Here is a 23,379-nt window from a genome sequence, read left to right as displayed (position 1 = left end):
AGAACAAAACTAATCTAACTACGCTTTTTAACCACTTCTAAACAGGACCATAGCAAAGGCAAAGCTCAAGCACCGGAGTTGCATAAATATATATTATATTGAACTATAAAACAAATTGTCATTATTGTCATTACAATAAACAGAATTAGTACAACTGTATTCACATTTTAAAAGTCAGCAGCCAAGGGGAAAAAAAAACATTTTCAAAACAGCTGTAACTAGAAAAAATAATAATAATAAAGATTTAGCATCTGTTTTTTAAGCTATCACTGCTATCGGAATAGTAAGAGCCAATTTCATACGACCGAATAAGTAAGTTTTTAAGTTCTTACCTCAAGGTTAGCAAACAGCAAATTGGCCGCACAATTGTCTTAGCTGATATTTTACGACGAAAACAATACACATTATAAACCTCAAATATTTAAGCAAAAAATTGAAATATATATGTTATGATAATGATTTTAATTGCATTTACCTATGGCGAAATAATACACTAAACCCTAGCGGCTTTCGAGATATCGGCCATGGGGCCATTCTACTCTCTGCACTTCAAATGTTTCTTACAATTGCACTGACAAAGAAAAAAAGGAGAGGGCGCTGACTTGAAGTAATGCCAATGGGACATAACGGCCTATGTGAGCCGGGGGAACACTGATGATTGTCGTCAATACAAACAAAATAAAATATGGTGGCTTAAGTTACCCCCTGATACCAGGTAACTAAAGCCAGTTACAATAATTTAATGATTTGTTTATGTTAGTTGGTGATCAGGTAACAAAATTTGTATAAAAAGTTAAAATAAATTTACAATATTGCTCAAAAAAAACTAAACAGTAAACATTTTTATATTTTTTAGTGTTTTGGAATTTTAATTTATACTAAAATGGTTCGATATGTCTAATTTTACATTTACTGCTGCAGTTTAGTTAACAAGCTCAAACAATGGCGGCTTCAGGATGACTTTCCGGGAGGGGCTATCGCACAAAGAAATGTCGTAGTTGCAAAAAATGAAAGTGGTCAGATATTGGCCTTGGAATATTATTTAGAAATTACAGGTTTCATATACAGAACCTGCCGTCACCCGACCTCTGTGAAAGGTCCGGGGGGTACCTGATGGGCGCTATGGGCGTCGCGATGCTGCTGTTGTCTGGAGGGGCGCCAGGCTAGCGGACTGCTAGGCCGTTGATGTTGGGTTGTGAGTACTCTGCCTCCGTGTGCCCGCAAGGTACATGGCTTGAATCTAACCTGAATGGTTCTCCCTTGACTGTGAAGGCCGCTCGGCAGTATGAAGGACGGGAGACTACGGAAAATTAGTATACACTAGTTGGTGAGAATTACCTTTAATCTAGTCCCGCTACAAAACACTCTCACCAACACTTGGCGACGTCTAGCCGTTACACAATTAACACAGAAAAAACATCAACACTACGCGACACTAATGGTTACCGCGGCAGTCTCGCAGGACGCGGGTCGATGCTCGCTGGAGACGGCCAGCGCCGAACATTAACGGGTGCAGGGGGGGCTCTATGAGCGGGCTCCTAAATTCGGCGAAACACTTACGTGAGTGATACGATCTGCAGCGCGGTATCAGGATGAAGACGGTCGGGATAGGCCCGGTTCCATAAAATACGCGCCGAGTCGACGTGGGCAGCTTATGAATTAATAAGAGGTTTAAATTTAAATATTTAGTGCAGAATAAAATGATCACAGAAAGAAAACTTGGATGCTGCCCACGGACACACGTCTGTTCCCGGCGCGGAGTGGTTCGAGACTGCCGGACATGGCCGCCTCGCAAGGAAGTGAAACTTTCTCTTCTTTGTGAGTCGGCGTCAAAAAACTTATATTAACTTAATTTGCTCTATTATAAGCTAAAAACACGTTCCAGGTGCTCAATTAAAAGGTAGCACCTGGTAATTGTGTGCTTAAGGCTTAACAACTGTTTTATAGTAGTACTTAATTATTTGAATTGTGGCATCAAGTTGGCGACTGTAAATTTATCAACATATTGTCTCACTGTGAGCCGTTTTAGTTGGATTTCTTCTAATCTGACACGATCATAGTCACGGGCATTTTAATTAAGGCCAGTGGCCGCGGTGACTGTTAATGAGGTTTGTTGTCTTTTGAGGTCACGCCCGAGGCGCTCGCCTGACTCAATCCGGCTGGGCAAGGGGCGCGCTCCGAAAACGGGATACGGTACTGGCGGTGCGGAGCACGGGCTTAAAGGCCATGGTCGGTACGACGTCACATATGCAATTAAATATTTAAGTAAACATAAATATACACTAATCAATAAAATTGGTCTTGAGAGGGGCTATCACCCCCACCGCCCCCCTTCTGGAGCCGCGCTTGAGCTCAAATGGGAAAGTATGGCACCATCTATTGATTTTTACAGGTTGCACAGTACCTACCTACCGATGATGTCTGCAATATTCATATCCATCTCATCATTCACGATCGGAAACACATAATTATTTCCTCTTGATTTAGTGCACTTCCAAAAAAAAATACCTATTTTATTTACCTCGAGTTTTGTGTCAAGCACAATGGAATACCTATAATTTTTTCAGGCTTTTTTTGTATTTTCATTGAATATAAGTTCAACAATAATATAAACATCCTGTTTGAGATCCTCTATTTGAACCGATGTTTTATTTGGCTTATCGGGTGTTTTTTTCTTTAACAGATTCCTAACGCCTTGGGTTGTTAAGTCCAGTCCCCACCCCGCCAGTACCATTCCTCTCTGCCGGAAAGCGCCCTCCAACAAGCACGCAAAAGTAAGTACAAAATAATGTGGCTACATGTCATGACATCAGTGCCGTGTGTTGTTTTCCCTTAATTTCCCTTTAGTTTCCTAATTTAATTCCTAAGTGTGTTTCCTAGTGGTGGATTAGCCTACAGCAATAAATTGAGCTGTAATGACAAGATATATTCTCCATTTTTACTTATATATTTTTAATGCTAATTAATTACATTAAAAATTAACGACCGCACTTCTAAGCCTTCAGCCCTTCGTTTTTCAGTCAAAAGCATCTTATCAATTAACTGCCGCGTGTTTTCTTGTGTATGGCTCTGGCCGACTACAGAGATCTAAACTTTATTTAAATAAGTCGCATATTAAGCCGACCAGTCTAGTCTGATGCACACCGGCTTCGGTGCGAGGGGCTGTGGGTTCGAGTCCCGGGTAAGGCATGGGTGTTAATCTACATACGGCAATTTTATCGATGATATAATAATAGAAGGCTTCGCATAAAAAAAGGATGACGGTGCACAGCTGTAGGCCACTAAAAATTAATAAATAAAAAAAACATAAAAAGTTGCGTATTCTGCAGCCAATCCCAAAACGACATCAGTCTGTTTGCCTGATAAGGAGAACAGATGATTCGTCAAAAGAAATCCCTTGTGTTCGTTGGTGTCCGTAATAACTGTTTAGGTACATTGTTGGGTATATCTGTTTTACATCAGCTGATTTAGGCCTGTTTTCTTTTTGCATGTATGTTTTCGTTTTAATTTCTTAATTTTCATTCTTGAATTTTTCCATGACAACTGCAATGGCGTATGACTAAGAAACTGTATTCAATCAAAATTCCCAGTTGCATGAATCATTTAAAGAAGGCATATTGTTGTCCATAAGAAACAAACATATTATCTGTCTGTGCATTTTGTACATTACCATTGCTCAACAATCCCAGTATTTTCAGGCCGAGTGTCTAGATTTTTTCATCATGATGTCTTTGTCACCATGAATTTTTTTTAAAGATTGGCATCTGACGGAGCATAAACTTCCGTAACTACAGCAATCAAAGAAGATGAAAATTCATTCTGACTGTTGCTGTTGTATGTGGAAACCTCTCCTGCATTTTCATCTTTACTATTAGTATGTATATAATTCTTCCTCACTTCCACAAGGTATACTCAATAATAAGACCTGTATGCCTTCAAAATGCATAGTTTTTCTTATTCTTTTTTCATCAACATAGTATACATACTGACATCTAAAACATACAAAACCCACATGTACTTAGTTATAAGTTTAATTTGTGAATTTTGAACTATAGCCTAAATTTTTAAATTCAACTTTTGTAAAGGTACTGTTATTTGAATAATTAAGTACATATTTATTTAATTATTTCATATTAAATTATTTAAAGCAAATTATAAATATATAATAAAATACAATTTTAGATAAATGAGTCAAGTTCATAATTATAATAGAGTTTTTTTAATAATATAAATTTTAGTTAAAAAAAAGTATTTTATTCAATTCCAAATTAAATGCTAAGACATGTCTCAACATTTGAAAATTTTATCCAGCATGTTTGAATAATTCTGAAACATCAGATACAGTCTGAATGAGTTCATGAAATATAACTGTGCTCTGTAAATCATGATTCATATATGAATCACACAAATTATTGGTTATATACATGTTGCATTATTTTGTTAAATATCTGCTTACCTGTACAGTTATTAATACCTAATGACTTATGCATATGTATTTTTTATGATATCCGAGAAGTATCTCTTTTTCAGAATCATCTGTAATTTAACCCTACAATGCATCATGGTCATTCAAATATGTATCTTTTTCATACTTTTCTACAAAATCTATTTTCCTGTGTGGTCTGTCTCTGCAGTGATGCATGTATGAACCATACTGCTACCTGAGATGTTGATGTAGCTATGGTAAAGATTTAGCTTGCATATTATGGTCCTAGATCTATAGTGAATGGAAGTGGGTTGCGAAAATGTGTGACGTTATAGAATTTTTTTTTATTATTTTTGAAGTGAAACTTCTTTGCTGAAGGGGCTACAATTCTCGAGCGTTACGAAAATTCCGATCACATAAGGGGAAGAGTTAGGTTCGTGGTGGGGGAACCGGGAGAGTAGGAGACGGCAGGGGGGAGGTAGGAATGACAACGCATAATTCCACACTTGCACGCTTGCATACTTGACACTTGCAAACTTGCACACTTTTTGATACTTGCATACTTTACACTTGCATACATCAATCCCTCACTAAGCATGTCTTCAGATTGCGTGAATTCATTTAGCGCTATGTTAATTTTACTGCCGCAGTCTTAAATAGCACGTCTGTAAATTTCAGTTAGCATGAAATTGCCACAGCAAAAAAAAAAAAAATTGGGCATGACGCCAAGAAGAGGAAGGCGGTGAGTGTTTGCGGAGAAAACTGAGAATTTACAAAAATACCCCTTTACCTTTTATATATGTGTTTGTATATATAGATTAATGTAACTAACTTAAGCCCTACCAACCATTCACATGGTTTCAAAGTATTTTAATGTAGCTAACCTCACCTAACCACTTGGTAAACTACTTGAAGTATCGCAATGCCATCTTAGGTAATGATTAAAAAACATGTTAGGAAACAATATAAATCATTTTGGAATTTTAATTATTTTTCTTATACAAGTTGCTTTCCTTATCTATATATTCAGTTGAGCACTTATTAGGAAATTACAATTTTATAGATTTTATTATGTTTCACAGAATTACTAAACAAAAGTTCAGGTTACAGTTGAATATTTTTCATTGTTAAAAGAGTTGTATGATCTGTCGCTTGTTCAAAGTTAAGACATTTTTTCATGACAGTTAAGTCCATATATTATTGTAGATTATGAAAACTTTTTTTGGTTATGAATACACTGTTTTCATACAACTATATGGAGTTTAAATTCATTATTCGACCACACAGTGGCGTAGCCAGGATTTGTGTATGGGGGGTGTTAAAAAGCTTGGCCCCCCACCCCCGTATTAAAGCGGGGGGTCCCCGGGAAAATTTAGATTTTAAGGTGTAAAATAGTGCTATTTTAGCAGTTTTCGGTACTTAAAATTAAATATTGTAATGGTAAAAATTGTATTAATTTTAATATGAAATTTGTTTGAGTGATGAATAAGAAATTAACTAAAGATTTGGAGCTAAGGGGGGGGAGGGGGTTTTACCTCCCCCCCCCCTCCAAGGCTACGCCCCTGCGACCACAACAATATTTTAAATGACGAGAGAAAATCTGTGCAGAGATTGGCCATTGTAATACAAGAGAATATGAATTTCATGAGTGTTCTTCAGGCTGAGCCGCTAGGATCGCTGCAGTTGGGTCTCGCCAACATTCGCCATGTTAAAAGGCCTGAGTTTCCTATATTGTCCTACTACAATATTTTATAAAACCTGATTATGATTCTTACGTAAGATAGGGTAAGGAGAGACAAATGATTGTAAGCTGCAATTTTTTTAGGGTCACATTATTTATTTTACGTAATGTACTTTGTATAAAATATTCTTTACGGTAGAAAAAGAATGAGCATACTCATTAGGTTTTTTTAAAAATTTTTGATGATACAAATTTAATATAATTGATTAAAAAAAGTTGGATGAGTAAATAATTTAAAACAGTATCTTTAGATCTCGAAAACAATAATGAATACATTAAAACAAGGTATGTACATTACTGGCAATAACTGATATTATGTTTGCATTGCTTTGCAGTACTTTACAGTTAGGCTAAGTGCATACATGTTCACCTTAGGATGTATTACTCTTAATCAAAAATTTAAAATCAACCACCTCTTAAAAGTTGATTCAATTCATTGTATATACACTCACACACAAGAAATAACACCTTCTTTCACCTTGTCTACAAATATGAACACAACTAATAATACCTATTCATCCATGAAATGTACAAAAATTACACTATCAATGTGAAAATGCAAAAAAAAAAAAAAAAATTATATACAATGCAAATTGATAAAGCTTTTTACACACAAGCTTAAACGAAAACTCAACAAAAATAAAAGACAAATAGCACACATTTTTTTTTATTAACACTTAAAAATAAGTAACTAGCATAAATATTTCTATAAAACATTTTCGTACTTCACTTAAATTTGAGATAAATTCACTTGCAATGATAACAAAAATGTTAGTGGAGTACATGCAGCACATGATGAGAGCTCAACGCTAGTTTAGAATAGGGACTGGCTGTATTTTCAGAACACATTCCAGGACCGTAGCCAGGGTTGTGTGAATGGCAGTTGCATTATAACCATTTTTTTTATGAGTACTGGTAAGTTTTCTTTACAATTAAATTTTTAAAGAAAACCGCTTGTCACACTAAAATATCAGGGAACAGTAGACTTTTAGAACTCCCACGTTTACAAATAGAAATTTAAGTAATAATTTGGTTTGAGAAGAAAAAAAATTAACATTTCCTATTTTGGTTTTTATTAGTTTTTAACAATTTCGAACTTAAGTAAATTGTGTGGTGATTGCGTTAAAACAAGTCGTAAATATATATTAATGTTATTAAATACATGAAAAACACATTTAAAGTTGGTATGAAAGACATGCTTACGGTCACACACGTGCAAACCGACATTAGATTTAGACTATTTGGAAACATAATACCTGCTGCTTCTGTGTATGAGGCATGTCGAACTATAATGAAGAGGAAATACATTATTGTAGTCCACTAAGGATTATGATAATAACCCTTCTAAAATGAATTCTCTGTAACCTTATGAATCCCAAGTTGCTATAACTTTTTAATTCAGGCTTTGCTTATTTTTTTTATTCATTTTTTTTTAAATTTAAATCCTGCAAGGGAGGCATCCGTACCCACAGATCTTTCAAAAACGAGGTAAACTTTATTTTGAACAGTAATCTCTCTCCAGTTTAATCTTTCCCTGCATTTCCCGTCCAGTTTCCGATACAGTGCTCCCGGCAAACTTGCTACTTTTCGGGCGAGACGTAGCAAATGTGTATCACTGCAGGAAACGTCCGAGGAAACCAGCAGTCAATGTTTTTGTAACAGTCTGTATGCAGCTGAGCCGTCGTGGATGTCGGCTGCAGGCATCCGAGTTGTCCCGAGGACCATTCGAGGGCCGAGCTGACGAGACGTTTGACTCGGACAATGTATGAATGCACTGAGCGTGGTTATCGCCTACACAGTACGACCTTTTGAACCCTCTTAGCTAGTGCTGGCCTACCGGAGGACCACTTAAAAAATATTTAAACAATTAAATAGGTACTATCACGTTTACTGTTTTATACAAGCCGTCTTTGTTTGCATGCATGTAGAATAAGTTTTCAGCAGACACTGTTCCAAAGCCACGATATTTTCTCCAGAAATACTGAAATTTATTATTTATATTTATTTTTTTTTTGTAAATTCTAGATACTTTTTTAAGAGGATTATTTTTTGTTTCTTCATCATATGCCACATGTTGTATTATTTATTGGTTACTCTACAGAATATTACAACATTAAAAAATTTGGTTAGGTAATTTTATATAAATTAAAATTTTATGGCTTTCGTAAAAAGAGTGAAGTTGGCCATACCTGGTCTAGAAATAAGTTTAATGTTAAAATCATAACATTTTAAAACTTTCAAGACTAGCAAATTATGCACTGATTAATTTAACTTTTGACGTGACTGATTTTGGCTTGTTTTCTGTGTGTTAGCATATTTATCTTTATTTTTTGTCTGTTAATGAGGTGTCTCATGACGTACAGAGTAAACCAGCAATGGCGTACGTTCAAAATAGCATCTTGAATCAGTCTACCACACTGCAAGAGCCATTCAAAGAACGTGTGAAAACGCAGTCATTCCAAACGGGGCCACCGGTCACACCAAAGAAATGTGAAAGGAACACGTAAAACAGTTCTCTCTTCATTCTACCCTCATTACACTTGAACACGGTAGACATATGGTAATTAAAAAAATTTAGGCAATCTGAAAGTGGCTACACGACACTGATAGAGATAGGTACACAATACAAAAATGTTTACGTAACGTAGCTTCACATATGTATATATATCTCAAAATCACAACCTTTCCCTTTCGTTAATAGTGGTCAAGACCCTGTTCTACTCTAAACGTAGCAGCTAAACTCACAGGCAGAGTTATGGAGAAGATCTAAACACCATCCGTATTGGTCAGTGTATTTATCAGTGATATCTGAGGTGGGAGATTAAGAGGTTTTCATCGGGAAATCTCTATAAAAATATTTACTAGTTAAATGGTTACATAAGTGTAATGTAAATAAAACTGTGAAATTATAAAGGATGAGTGGTATTTACAAGGTACAAATAATTATACACACTAGAGTGGTGTGAGGTTTACTAAGGAAACTGCCATCCTGGAGACTCGATTGAGGCTCTTATTGAAAAGTAGAATTTATAGCTCGCTAATGCTTCTAATGTGTGTCACCGCAAGGCAACCCTTGTTGGGTTATTGAAATTTCATCCCCGATCTTTTTTAGGACAGTTTCTACAGTGTCTTATTACATGCACATTGAAATTTGTGTTATGTAGCAAATTTGGTCACCAGGTATAAACTGCATGTTTTCTGCTCCTTGTAAAATTTCAGGAAAATATTATTGATTAAAAGTTTTGCCTTGAAAATTTTTCATTGGCAATCAAAGAAGTATATATTCTGGAGTTGTGTCCCTGGGCAATGTGTACAAAGTAGCTTTTATCAGCTCAAATTTAAAATATTTAATATTTTCTCAAACAAACTTTTAATTGGAAATAAAAAAATTCAAAATGGCGGGTGAAGCAGAGTTTGAGTTGGTGTGCACTTTCTTTCTTGCGCAGTGCACAGCTGTGTGATCTAGTACTGTTGAGTGGGAAGGGGGGAGGTGATAACTGTGAGGTTGACCTACGAGCTTCCACCGAGCGGCATGCGTCAACCTTTCTCTAGTGCGATCCGTTTTCCAAACCAATCTGCCCCAATAAGATTTTAAGCACACATTTACAGGGAAAGAGAGATGACGGAAGATTGCGTAGTTTAAAATTTCATAGCAGCCTGTCTGGGCGCACATACAACTTGCAGAGCTTCGGAAAAAAACTGCACTCTTAGAAAACCTTTTCAAGATATCAGAATGGGGTCTAAGGGTGGAAGAGTAGTTCGGTTTCCATATTTTGTTTTTAGGAGAGTGGTAATGTCTAAAAAAACATGTTTTTTGAATAATTATTTTCAGGCACTGAACACTAGGTACAGATTCTTGAAAGCACTCTAGGGACTTGCATCACATCTTTATCTTTATTTCTCTGCCATCTATGGTTATCACTCAAGTATCGTCACTACGAGACACTGCGCTAGAAGCACCAGCGAGCTTCGTATCATCCCGCCTCACGAAGATAAATACACCCCTTACTAGACGGGCCCCTTAACATTTTCCTTCGCATTAAAAAAAATAGTTAAACACCAGTCTCATAATAATAACCCCATGCATTTTCTATTTTCCTGGGAAAACAGGAACGGGATATCAAAATTAACTTTGGAAAAATTTGATAGGTCTGCAGAGAGTAAATCTTTGAGCCCCATACTAAAGCCAGGTTTATAAACTTCCGTACGCAAGAAATCAAAGTAAAAAAAAAAAAATATATAGAAATGTAAGCATCGTGTAACTTTCAACTACTTGTGTTTTGGCTTGCGCCTTCTATAATTGAAGTGAAATGTTCCGACAACTATTATAGGTGTAGACGTAATGTGTAAAGATAGGATTCTTTTTATTGCATGCATCATGTGTTTACTTGTCCAACTATTGCACAGTGGAAGAAAATTATGCTTTTAAATCAAATTAATAAGAATGTCACATTTTTTTGTGAAAACAATTACCTACCTATCATGGAATAAATTTATGAAGAGTGTTTTTACCATTTAAAGTTTTATGATTTATGATGTTTTACTTAGTGTCTTATAAACTTACTTATTTTTCTTGTGTTATTTGCTTGTTGCATTCTTGCATTTCTTGCCAACCTTATAAACTCAGCCCTAATCTTAGCACAGACTGGTAAAAAGTGTGATTGAATCTTCACTGCGCTCATCTAGCCCAACTTTGCACATGTCTCGTTAGTATAAAAATACAGGAATCTGAGAAAGCCTTTTTCTAAATACAGTGTTGTCGAGCTGAAATAATTTGCTTCTAGTGCATATAACTTTTTAAAAGGTCATTTTTCTCATTTAATAGAAGTATCTGTACACTGGGTAGGTACCTAAATATTTTGCAAATATGTATGTTTAGCAAAATGATTAATTTATAATGGGCTACAACACACTTCAAGCTCCATGATGGTGGATCATGTATGTTATTTTAGTGTACAAACTTGTATCATGTGTCTCCACTTAACAATGTATAGCTTTTGCAGGGCGATAGCAGGGAGCAGGAAATCGTGCTATATCCTCCCCCGTTAAATTTTTTGGGATAGAGATAGTACTCTTTGCATTTGTGGTAGCACTTCAAATACTGTGCACTGAAAAGTGAAGTTTATTCAGAAGTATCCCTCCCCGAAATTAAATCCAGGTGATACTATTTATGCATGAAGTACGCACCAATGTATTTTTAAAATTAAATATGTGCACCTCTTTAACTGGGCTGAAAGTTCTCAGCGTTATGTTTCAAACATGAGTTTACACTGTTTACAGTAAAACATTGCAATTGTAATTTGCTTGTCTGCCTGTAAGTCATGCAAATCTATTTTTAAGTACAAATGTTGTAAGCCTGTTTAATGTATCAGGAATAGCTGATGTTTTTACAGAGACTTATGCTAGGTATTGCTTAGCTCTGTAGTACTACAGACTTGGTAATTTTTCAGTAGCAAGGTGAATACACTGTGTCTCTTGTTAAGACATTTAAAGTAATTTCTTTCCATTTGGTAGTTTATATTTAAATCAAGTTAAAATTATAATACATACAACAGTTAATTTAAAATCAAAACAACTTAATTACACTTTGTGATGACAGTGACAGGTCATCTTTACTGACTTAGTATAATGAAGCAACATTATACAGCATAGGTAATATCTCAATGTATAAAGTATCATAATTTCATCTTATACAAAACATATTTCATGTGTAGTCTTAGAAGACACAATCAGTGTGTTCCTATAGTATTTTGTCAGCTATTCTGCAATTCATTCTATATTATTTGCACACAGAAATTGAGCCCTGTTGTTATATGCTACAGACTGGTCAGTTGGCTACAGCGGATAATGTATGAAAGGATCAATTGCAAAAAGGCAAACTGTATTGAGGCTAAAGATAAAATTGACATCAAAGTGACTTGTCTACATGTACATTATGCTTTATGAAAATATATTTAACACTACATATTTTTCTAAAGCCATTTAAAAAATACTCTGTGTCCAACAAAGATATACAATTGTACATTTTAAACAATACTCTTAGGCTCTTTTTAGTGTTAATTTCTCTTTTTTTTTTTACAAAATTATATATCAAATATAAAATATTAATTATCTGAAGCATAAAAAAATTTAACACTAATTTACATACAATATTGTAAATGTACATAACAGTGGGAACAATGCTAATATATAACACCTTTTAAAAGTTTCTCTAGTAACTGTATCTCATGAATAAATTATGACAATCTTACAGACAAAGTTTTGTTGTGAAGTTTATGTTGCTACTTGATTTCGAGATACATTATCAGCATTATTCACGGTTGTACCATGTTTTCTGTTCCATAACTTTAAATACAAAAATACAGTTATTTACTCTTTTTTTTCTCTAGTATCAAAGTACCTAATACGTACAGTTATTCACATTTACAGGCAGTCAGTTACATATGATCTTCATTTAAAAAAAAATTAGAACTGTTTGCAATAATTTATGTTACAATTCAAACTATACTATTATAGTATAAAATTATTTACATGTTGCTAAAGACATGGTTTGCTATGTAGACTCTACCATTATATCTTTGGAATATCTCTACATACACCAACTAGTTCTAAATACCATATTACAAAATATTTTTTTCCCAAAAATTTCAACCAACTCTATTTTACAGGAATTTTAAGTCTGAAGCATTAAGCGTACTATGCTTGTGTTCAGAAAACTGTAAAAATGTATATTTATATAAATAAGTTATTTACACTTAATGAGACTACATATCATTATGTTAGTAACATTTTCTTTTGTTAATTTTAATCATATGTAAATAGTTTGTTCCAAAAATGTTTTGCATTATGTTTGTAGTCTTAACATTTTATTTGTGGGTGAAGCACAGTAAATCTAAAGCCACAGGTATGGACCGCGGGGAAAAATCTGTATGATTCCAAGGGGGGAGGGCCGTGATTACATTTATCATTACCATTTCTGTTACTACTTTTCGAGAACAGGCGGGCCCCTCGGATAGGGACTTTTTGATTCTCGTGGGAAGGGGAATGCCCCCCCCCCCCCCCCCCCCCCCCCCACCTCCCCTCCCGGATCCACGCCCGTGGTTTGGGCAGTTGGTTGCAATTTAGAGAAGGCTTATTTCAATTACATACAAAATTTTTTTTTTTTTTCCATCTAATAGTCTACCTACCTCACTTCTTAAATTAACGCATGTATCACATTTCACATGTTGGTAAATGCAGTTATCTCACCAAAAAAAAAAGACCATGGTAATTTTGAAACTTCAGTGTTATGTACATAGGTAGGTATTGAACTCGCAGATAAAACTATGTTTACATAAAAAAAACTATAAAATTGACAGAACTGTGAGGAACAAATATATTGTAGAATCGTTAACAAAGTTTATTCACGTACAAAAAATAACTTCTTGTCGTCACGTCACCCAAAATTTTATTATCTAATCTCAAGAAATGAATCTGTGTGATTAGATTACCTTTATGAAAACAAAGTTGTTTGATGTTGTGAATATATCATAGAAATTTGCTAAGTACTATCTGCTCTATGTGCATGGCTTTTCAGTTTACTGTTATTGTGTGCTATTGTTTACAGTAGTAATCTGCAGGCTTTCACCTGCATTTTCAGGCTCACTTTGAAATGTTTCAGAATGTTTGTTTTCCTTTTGCACATAATGAATGTTGAGAGATAGAAACCATTATAGTATTTAAGGCCACAACTAATAGTTAACACTTAGTATCAATATCATACAAATTTATACCTGTGCTTTAAAGTTGTATTACTAAACACTGAGGAAAATAAAAGATGTAAGGTCAAATATATGATTTCAGAACTGCAACTATCTGCCTGCCTGAACCAACAAAGGTTGTACAAAACTTTATAAGAATAAATTATCTGTACAACATGTTCAAGGTTTCTGAATCACTTAGCTGAAATGTGTTTAATGGTAGAAAAATTCTTGTTTGGAATCTTTAAAGCAGTAGGGGGATAATCAATACTCTCTTTTTGCCTTAGTTAATGTGTTATAAGATGAAAGGATCATTGCATAATATTCCTATTAAATGTGAGTCAGTGACAGACCTTAGTCTCGCCAGTCCAACGCCTATATCATGGAGGCAATGATAAGGCATGTGATAAACGAGTTTGTATCTTCTTTAGCACTCCTGAACTGTCAGAATCCAGATACACAAAATAGTTCATCAGATAACCAAAAAGTGGTTATCAACAGGTCTTACTGTAACTACTTAAGATATTCACATTTTTAAAAATATTTTTAGAGAATTGTGAACACAGACATTTTTTTTTAAATTACCATTTTACACAAATATAAAAATTCAAATAATTTAATAACATGAAACACAAAAAAAAACGTTAGCATAGATAAAACAACTACACACCACACTAAGTTTGATATCAGTAACAGCTGCCATTACCTATAAAATGGAATGCAGATTGACGACTTTGGTTTATTCATTATTCACTACTACCACTCAATTTCAACAAAACAAAACTTCCGTGACAGTTCACCAGCAGTAACACTTTGACGAATAAAAAATTTCCCTTCAAGATTGTGAGCAGAGTAGTTTTTGACAAACATTTGAACTCGGGCCAATGCTTCACGTTCTTGCAATGGAAGACTAGCAACAGCCAAATAGTGTCGGAGCCAGCTATTCGTCCCTGGCTGTCGATACACTGCAACACAAGGTGTTATCACCATTACGTTTCGGGTTCATCAATTATGAGTGTTTTTATAGGGTTCAAGGCAAAGGGATTTTGAGTGAAAAATGTATAATACAATTCCTCGGTCAGGGGATAATGCAAAAGGGGATTGGGGAATATACCCTCTCCCTAAATCCTAAAAAAAATCTATCAAAATCTATTATCCCCACCAACAAAAGGAAAGAATTTGAAAGCAAACAGCGAGCAAAGTGGTTCTGTGCCCCCTCCCCCCTAGCAATAAATTGTACATGTACCCCTGGCCACGGCTTAGCAGACTCTCATGGCATGTACCAATAATTTATATAAAATGAACAAAATTTAATTAGACCATACTTTTTTTTAAATGGCCTTTTTTTAGAAAACTCACGCCTGTATTTAAAACTTTTTATTTTCAAAAATGTATCTTTCAAGAAATGTTAAATCATGTGCAAAGTTGAGTGTTATCATTTTTTAAAGTTATACTTCTTCAGGCGCGTTATGAAAAAATTATGAGAATGAAGTTTTACGATGCATGTGCAGCATGCAACAAAAATTGACAAGATGGAAAAAAGGCTACATACAAATAAAAGTTATATATGTCCTTTTAAATCATATACTTTAGTGATTGATATTGAATACTGGTCCATATAATTAAAAAACATTTATTTACTGTGAATAATAGGGGTAGAAATTTTATTTATAAACTTTTCCAAGTGTATTTATGTAAGTCAGGTTATGTTCCTGTATGTATAATTTATTTGAAATATAACTATCACATGATTATTTAATAAATAATAATTAAAGTAATAAATTATTATAATTATTCAGCATATTTATTGATTTTCACTATCAATAAAAATTAATGTCAATTATTTTACTAAAGTAAATAACTAATTTTATACACATGTTACATGTATAACGTTCTGTATAAATATTTGTGTAAGCAACTTAGGTGTGCACCAAGTATTGCCGCCTGGTGGCAGGCCCGTCGCCACTTTCAGAAGTTGGCTGCCTGCGTCGGCCCTGACGTCAGCCATGTGACCAAGTGGCGACTACAGTATGGAACATAGAGAACATGCTGGTGGGAATGGGGGACCCCAGCAGGCCAAGAAGCAGAAGCAGAGGAGAAGAGTGTGTACCGAAGCTGCCACGGAACGTCCGCCCGACGGAGGGACATCTTGTACTCGGCTGTACGTGGCCATTGTCGTCTGGTAAGACACCAATTTTTATTTACAACAAACACTTATTCGCCGAGGACGAGTGCAGAACCTGGAAAAAGTACGTTGATGGCGAAGAGATAACGAGTAACGTAAATGTGGAATTGTACGCGCTACGTCTACAAGGGACGTGTGCAGTACGACAAGACTTTGGGAACTTGGTAGCAAAATGGGTCGAGGAAAAAACAGTAATGGAGTTCGTAAGCAAATGAAGAGTATTGAAGTTCGTTGCTACAGGGCTCTATTGGAAACGAGTAACGTTTCATGTAGTGATAATTTAAGGCCGTCGTTTAAAGAAGGCCGGCAGGCATAAGTTGTGGGCAGCTGATATATTTAAGTACTCTCTTTATAACCAGACTGGCATAGCACGAGTGATGAGCGATCAAAGTCGCTAAGCAAAGGGTTGTGTTCGCTGCTGTACGGGACACGAGCGTCATGTACGAGGTAATTCACGTGGAATAGTTGAGACTGTGCAGCTGCGAGTTCCACTTGCTGTCCCCGAGATCGTCGAGCCAATCGGCAGCACGAGGGTCTGGAGGCGGGCGTCCGGGCGAGGACATCGCGGAGCGAGTACACACGGCCAGTGAGTGTCCACTCGCCGTGAGGGCTTATCTCCGCAGCCCCGCAGCTGTGAAGCCGTGACAGGAGGCGAGTGACTTTCAATTTGAACGCACTATTGCGGGCGGGTATAAGCTAGGGCAGTTACACCAAGGAAAATACACATCTAAACACGTAATCACTTTCCCACAAATCATGTTATAATTTTTTAAATAGCAATTTTGCAGACATCTGAACCATAGATAAATTTCTCACGTTACGAGAAATAAATTGGAGATTTCTAATTTTATAAATTGTTTATAATGAAGTAAATTTGTGAGAATTTTAAATATTGTTCGCACTGTCACTAACTCGATTGCTTGTCACTAATTCGATTGCTGTGTATAAATTTATGACAGCCGATATATTTACTGTTGAGGTGATATGTAATATAATACTGTAGAGCCTTAATTACGTTTTTAGAAAATGTCTCGTTCAAGTAAAATTTCAAGCATAGACCTTTTAATAATTTGTGTTAAATCTTATATTTATAGATGTGCAATTAAGTGTTATTTTCTGTCCACAGAAAGTCAGTCGTTCTGAGTACAACTGTACTTCAAGACTTAGTGTATGAACCAGAGAACATGTTCAATATTTATCTTTGTCTCAAATTTAGTTTAAAAATAAAACTATATTTACGCAGAGCACCTCTCTCGCTTGTTATTAAAAACTACCTTCTAGTGTTGCACCTCCGGGGTACAACACTGAGCAAGACAAATGTTTATTTAAATATTGAATAGTTAGTATTTATTTAAATTTTTAAATTTTATTGAATTTATACTTTACCGACCGCATTTCAAATATCATCCTTTTATTATTTTATTTGTATTAATTATTTCCATGCAAAATTAAATTTGTAGTTAATTTTTTACTACACCAAATAAGTATAATTTCTAACGCATGTAAATAAGTACAAGCACCAATTTTTTAAAAATTATACTAAGCATCACTGTAATAAATATGTTAGTCCATAGTTTAAAGAATACAAGTCTTTACTTGTGCAAAAAAAATATCATCACAATCTCTATCCAACTTTTCTTGTGGAGGGATTTAAAGTGCCTTTTACCTGTATACGTGACCATACATTTCTACGTGATTTGTTGATCACTGATAATGAAACAAAAAAAAATACAACTGCATCACAAACTCTTTAGTGATATGGAAAATGCTTTCATTGTTTATGGTTGGTTTAGAAAATTTGCATTTTTCCTGGTAGTAAAAAAGCTGAGTTGCCCTGAGTAATAATTAAAATAATTGACTCAATGCTCATGAACAGACGTGCAATAAAATAAGGCTTTAAGATTACCTTTCGATACACTAACACTACACCACACCTTGTACAGCTCCAGAGAATCTAGACGGTGCAACCAATCAAATACATATTTTAAATTATAAAGCAAATTTATGTCAACACGTACCTATACTTATGACCTTGAAGGTCTACTGCTGAACTCGCTCTTGGCTCCGATGTATTGTGGAACATTTAGCTGAAACACACATGGAATTTAAAATAATAACAAAACTATAACAATGTTAAATTAAAAAAATGGCTATTTGTTGAAAAACAGCCACATATCTGTAGTTGGTAGGACTAAAAAATATGAATCTATTTAGGTGAATGCAAAATAATATCAACCCTTTAGTTAGTTTCATTCCGATGAATTATTTTATCAATAGAATTGTAATTTTCGTAGTATCAGAAAAAAATATCTGGAAACTCCACCGGACCCCTCTGGTGCTTAAGCCCCAGGAATTTTGCCCTCCTTTTGATTTCCTGCCTTTCTTACGTTTGTTTGAAATGAAATGGGTGGTTTTAAGGGTAAATTTATGATAATCTTATGTGATGTGTTTTGCAGACGATTACCTGTAAAATAAAAAAAACCAACATGGGAGGAGGGTGAAGCCATGCCTTAATAGATGCTTGTTGCCACCTGCTGAATTCGGATTTGGGTCACGGAAAAAAAAACTGACTGCACGCCCGACAGAGCTCTTAAGCTGGGTTTAAAAAAAAATTTGCAAGGAACACGACATCGCAACAATGCAGCACACAACCAGTGTTAGAAAATCACAGTAGTTAAAAAAGCATGCAAGTGGCATACTCGTTACTGTGAAACAGTAGAAAACAAATTTATGTTCCGGGTTATCTTTTAGCAATTTATATCTATCATGAAAATAGAAGAAATTGTGAATACTTGATTGACTTGACGCATGGCCCCCACAAGGGTGGGGCTGGGTGGACTACTGGGTCCAGGACTGTCTATTTTCGTCCCATTGTGTGAAATAAATATACACGCTCGCTGTGGTTATTTTAAAGGAAAATAATTTTATAAATAAAGCTTTGTTTGGACTTATAAAATAGTAGCCATAATTTTACCCTGTATTTTCAGGTGAAATAACATTATAAAAAGAGTGTAGGTAAGAAATAACCACGCAATTATAATGTAGCATGTGGGGGAGGGGGGCAACTCCGATCCTGGGTCCAGGGCCCGTAATCGAATGACTTTGCGCGTAGAATAAAATGAGGTTCTATGCACAAAAGAATCTGCATCTTTGACAGTTTTTGCCACATGTCTCTCAAGTATTGCCATCGGAAATGCAAGCCGAAACTCAAGAACGTTAGGTGACAGTAAGAATACTTGCATGAACGAGTGATCTAAAATGTGGTTGCAGGGTAATTCTGGAAAGTAGGCATCTCTTCATTGACGTAGCTGTGTTCATGAAGTTCGGGGGGGGGGGGGGGACGAATAATGATTTTGATGTCATGTAAACCCATTCCCCTCTTACTAAGACTTGGGGGTCCGGGGGTCCTCCAACGGAAAATTTTGATTTTAAAAGTGCAAAACAGCGCTTTTTAAGCAGTTTTCGTATCTGACCATTGGATACATCGATGTTAAAATTATTATTGTTTCCTTAAGATAAAATTTGAGGAGTGAAGAAATTACAAATAAAGTTAGGCAGAATAATATTATGAAATAAAAATATCACTGTCTAGAAAGTTGGGGGGGACAGGCCCCTGCGTCTCTCACCGCGCAGGAACCGGAGCCCAGCAGGTCCCTGGAGACGATGGCTTGCAGCTTCTTGAGCTCGCGCAGCATCGCCGCGTTGCTGTCCTCGAGCAGCTCGATCTTCTTCTTGAAGTCAAAGTTCTCGTTGGTCAGCACCTCCACCTTCTTCTCCAGGCAGTCCATGTACTCCTTCTTCTTGCGCCGGCTCTCCTGGGCCGAGATCTGCGGGGCACGAGACACCTGAGCCTGCGTCCCGGGGCCAGGCCCCCCACATCATTCTGTGGGCCCCGTTGCTAGAAGTCATGATACCCCCCCTTTTTTTTCTAACAGAGATTTAAAAAATTGTTTTTTTCCCCTTTATGTACATTGTTTTAGTTATATATTTTAAAACCTTTTCACAATTATTTTTAAAACATATTAAAACAAGTTTTAAGTCAGTGTTTCGATTGTCAACGTAAATTTATTTTGAATAATGGCAAATAAATGAGTGTAAGTGTTCTGCACTGTCAACATGGTGTCACGTCAATTGTTGGTGGTTTTGTTACTCACAGTTGTAGATTCAGACACGTTCTGTACGCACAGAATATTCCGAATAATATTACTCTGGTGTAATATTTCATCCGTAACTAAATTTAGGCCTTACTGTTTAATTGTTTTCTATGATTTATTTAAAATTGTCTAATTTTTTGTTTTAAGTTTTTTTTCTTTCCTTCGCAGGCCCCCTAGACCCATGGGCCCCGTTGCCATAGCAACGGTAGCACCGGCCATGTGGGGCCCCTGCCCGGGGCTACCTCGCTGTTCGCTTTTACCTTCTCTCCCTTTGTCGGTGGCAGTGAGAGGATCTCGGGGCAGGGAGGGGCCATATCCTCCCCCTGCGTACGCCCTGAAGGTTACCACCTACCAACCTTCCGAATCGATGGTCATAGCTCATGGCTTGCGGGGCCAAAGGTCCCAGGTTCATCTCTATACATGGTGGCTTTCCTTTCGCCAATGTGTCCCGGGTTCAACGTCTGGCGGTTGAGCCTGAATTTTCCATGAGCGGGAAAATGTGCAGGGCCTCGCCATGAGCAGTTAGGTTTTTTCAGGTGTTCCCTCTTTCCTTTACCAGATGATTGCCCTAGTCCAGTGGCGTAGCCAGGATTTGTGTATGGGGGGTGTTAAGAAGCATGCCCCCCCCGTATTAAAGCGGGGGGGTCCGGGGGTCCTCCCCCGGGAAAATTTGATTTTAAGGTGTAAAATAGTGCTTCTTAAGCAGTTTTCGGTACTTAAATTTAAATATTGTAAGGGTAAAAATTTTATTAATTTTAATATGAAATTTGTTTGAGTGATGAATAAGAAATTAATTAAAGATTTGGTGCTAAGGGGGGGGGGGGGGTTGAAACCCTAAAACCCCCCCCCTGGCTACGCCCCTGCCCTAGTCTCATCTCTAATCAATCACCTCTAGGTTGGCGAGACGTTGAGCCACGGTTCATTCATTCGATTCCTGACCCACTCAGGGATTTTTCACAGTACATATTATGCAGAATATCAATACTTTAGGCATTTTAAATCCTCTTACAGAGCCACGGTGTATTATTAACTATTTTGACATTTGATTCATAAAAATAAAAACTTTTCTGAAGCAGTATTAAGCTTAAGGCTCAATCACTGATTCAAAGTTGGTCATTTCATTTTATTGCCATTACTATTCAGGGATTTTCCTGTTAATTTATTCAAATAGCACTGTTGCATTTACTGTTGGGGTCACAAATTCTCTCACCAGATATTTACTTGAAGTTATTTTCAAGCCGTAAGAGGTCAGGCAAGTAAGTGTAATTACAAAAACTCGAGTGACTTTACACTGCTATGAGAAACTTTTGCTAATATGTATTGAGAAAATTTGAGACCAAAGGTAACATGCAAGGGAGCTACTATGATAAGATTAAAAGAAAAGCCCTCAAATAATAGTAACTGTGGGACCAATCCTTTAGCTTTCAGTCACTCTTTGTCAATTCCTAAGATATAATGTTTATATATTTTTTATATTTTAGCTTAACTATTTTTTTGCACAAGTTATTTTATACTGGATGTCTCATAGCACTACATCAAGCTGAATACAGTTGCTAGGCCAGTAAATTACGGTTCAAAATCAAAAAGGTCTTGCACCTATTATCAGATAGGTACTGTGACTAAAACATTTTTCTATGCAATTATAAATAACCCTACTATTGATAACAATACAAAATAAAATAAAAAATGCTATACTTTTAGGAAAAAACAATTATTTAAAGACTTGTGGAGCAACAATTTTTAATCTGTTAAATTTGATTAGTCATACTATAAAAAAATTACTTTGCTGGCTTAGCAAGTTATTTGAAAATATGGCTAATTAAAACGTATGTATAGCTTTTTACAGTGTAAATGTTCAAAGTAACCTATTTAAAAATTGTTGCTGCATAAGTCATGTAAATAATTTTTTCCCCCCTAAAGTATAGCATGTTTGTTTTATTTTGAATTGTTATCAATAGTATGGTTATTTAAGATTGTGAACCAACATTTTTAGTCACAGTATCTGATAATGTGGCGCAGGGTGGGAATTTAAAAACTTAAAAAAAAAAAAAAAATTATTACCTATAACTCAGAAATTACGATGCTTTGAATTTTGGTTTTTTGATTCAGAACCGTGATTAATTGGCCAATCAATGTTCTCGGCTTGACGTTGAGTTATGGGACATTCTGTCCAGAAAACTTTTTAAACTATAGTTATTATAATATGAATTATAATAATATATCATTATAGCAATAAAATTAATATATTTCCTAGCAAAAATGTATGATGATGAATAGAATGCACTCCACGACCCACACATTCAAAGTTAGATGGACTCCATGCTTCATTGAGATATAAATCATCCACTTCAGTGGGTGAATGGACTAATGAAAGAGTAAATGCATAAGTGTACTTTAACAGAAACGAATTTAAATGGTTAAATGCATGAATTGTTCCGAGATAAATCAAAGGAAAGGACTGAAATGTGTGGAAATGTTATCTACTTGAACATATTAATGTGAAATAACCAAAATAATCTGAATAATCACATTTTAACGTGAAATAATCTTAAACGATACAAATAGAAATGAAATAAATCCACATATACGGAAATGGGTCGAACAAAATAACTCGATACAATTGAAATAAAATGATTTGTACCCAAATGTAATTAAATGAAATCTTTTTAAAGAATAATAAAATAAAAATAAATAAAATAATATAAAATAATAAAATAATAATGATACTCTTTTTAAAGAGATAAAAGTGAGCATCAAAGCGTCGGGAGTAACAGTGGAGTCCATCTGCAGCCTCACTCACCTTGTTTTTTATTTTCCTCCTGATCTTCTTGAGAGCCTTCTCCTCTGCCTTGGACAGCGGCAGTCGAGTGGGGATCGGGTAGCCCTCGGCCACGAGCGTTCTCTTCTCCTCGTCCGTCAGCACCAGCGTCCCGCTGAGGCCCTTCTGCAACACCCACGCCCGCTTGTGCTTCCAAGTCCGAAGGGGGTTCGTGATTGGTCAGGCAGACACGTCACTCTCGTCTCACCAGGGCCATCAGGATTCGGTTCCCGGCAAGGTCAAAGCCGGTTTTCCCGCAAGGGGGAAAACTGGTAGCATTTCCGTGAGCCGGTAGGACTTATCAAGACATTCCCAT

At 35.9% G+C, this 23,379-nt stretch overlaps 1 protein-coding gene across 4 annotated transcripts in view; it reads right to left on the bottom strand.

The window, feature by feature from the left end:
- Positions 1–14,181: 14,181 nt before the first annotated feature.
- Positions 14,182–23,379, bottom strand: part of LOC134537102 (cyclic AMP response element-binding protein A-like) — a 148,586-nt gene continuing 139,388 nt past the window's right edge. For all 4 annotated transcript variants that reach the window (XM_063377384.1, XM_063377385.1, XM_063377387.1 and 1 more), the window contains 4 exons: positions 23,046–23,189; positions 19,718–19,918; positions 18,110–18,178; positions 14,182–14,871 (listed from right to left, as the gene is read on the bottom strand). In XM_063377384.1, coding sequence (XP_063233454.1) covers positions 18,116–18,178; positions 19,718–19,918; positions 23,046–23,189 — 408 coding nt within the window. In that variant the 3' untranslated portion in view covers positions 14,182–14,871; positions 18,110–18,115. The remainder of the gene's footprint in view (positions 14,872–18,109; positions 18,179–19,717; positions 19,919–23,045; positions 23,190–23,379) is intronic.

Source organism: Bacillus rossius, chromosome 11, assembly GCF_032445375.1.
Source record: "Bacillus rossius redtenbacheri isolate Brsri chromosome 11, Brsri_v3, whole genome shotgun sequence".
In the NCBI taxonomy this organism is placed as follows: Eukaryota; Metazoa; Arthropoda; class Insecta; order Phasmatodea; family Bacillidae; genus Bacillus; species Bacillus rossius.
Note: the sequence above shows the minus strand (reverse complement) of the source record. Positions and strands in the feature narration are given on the sequence as shown.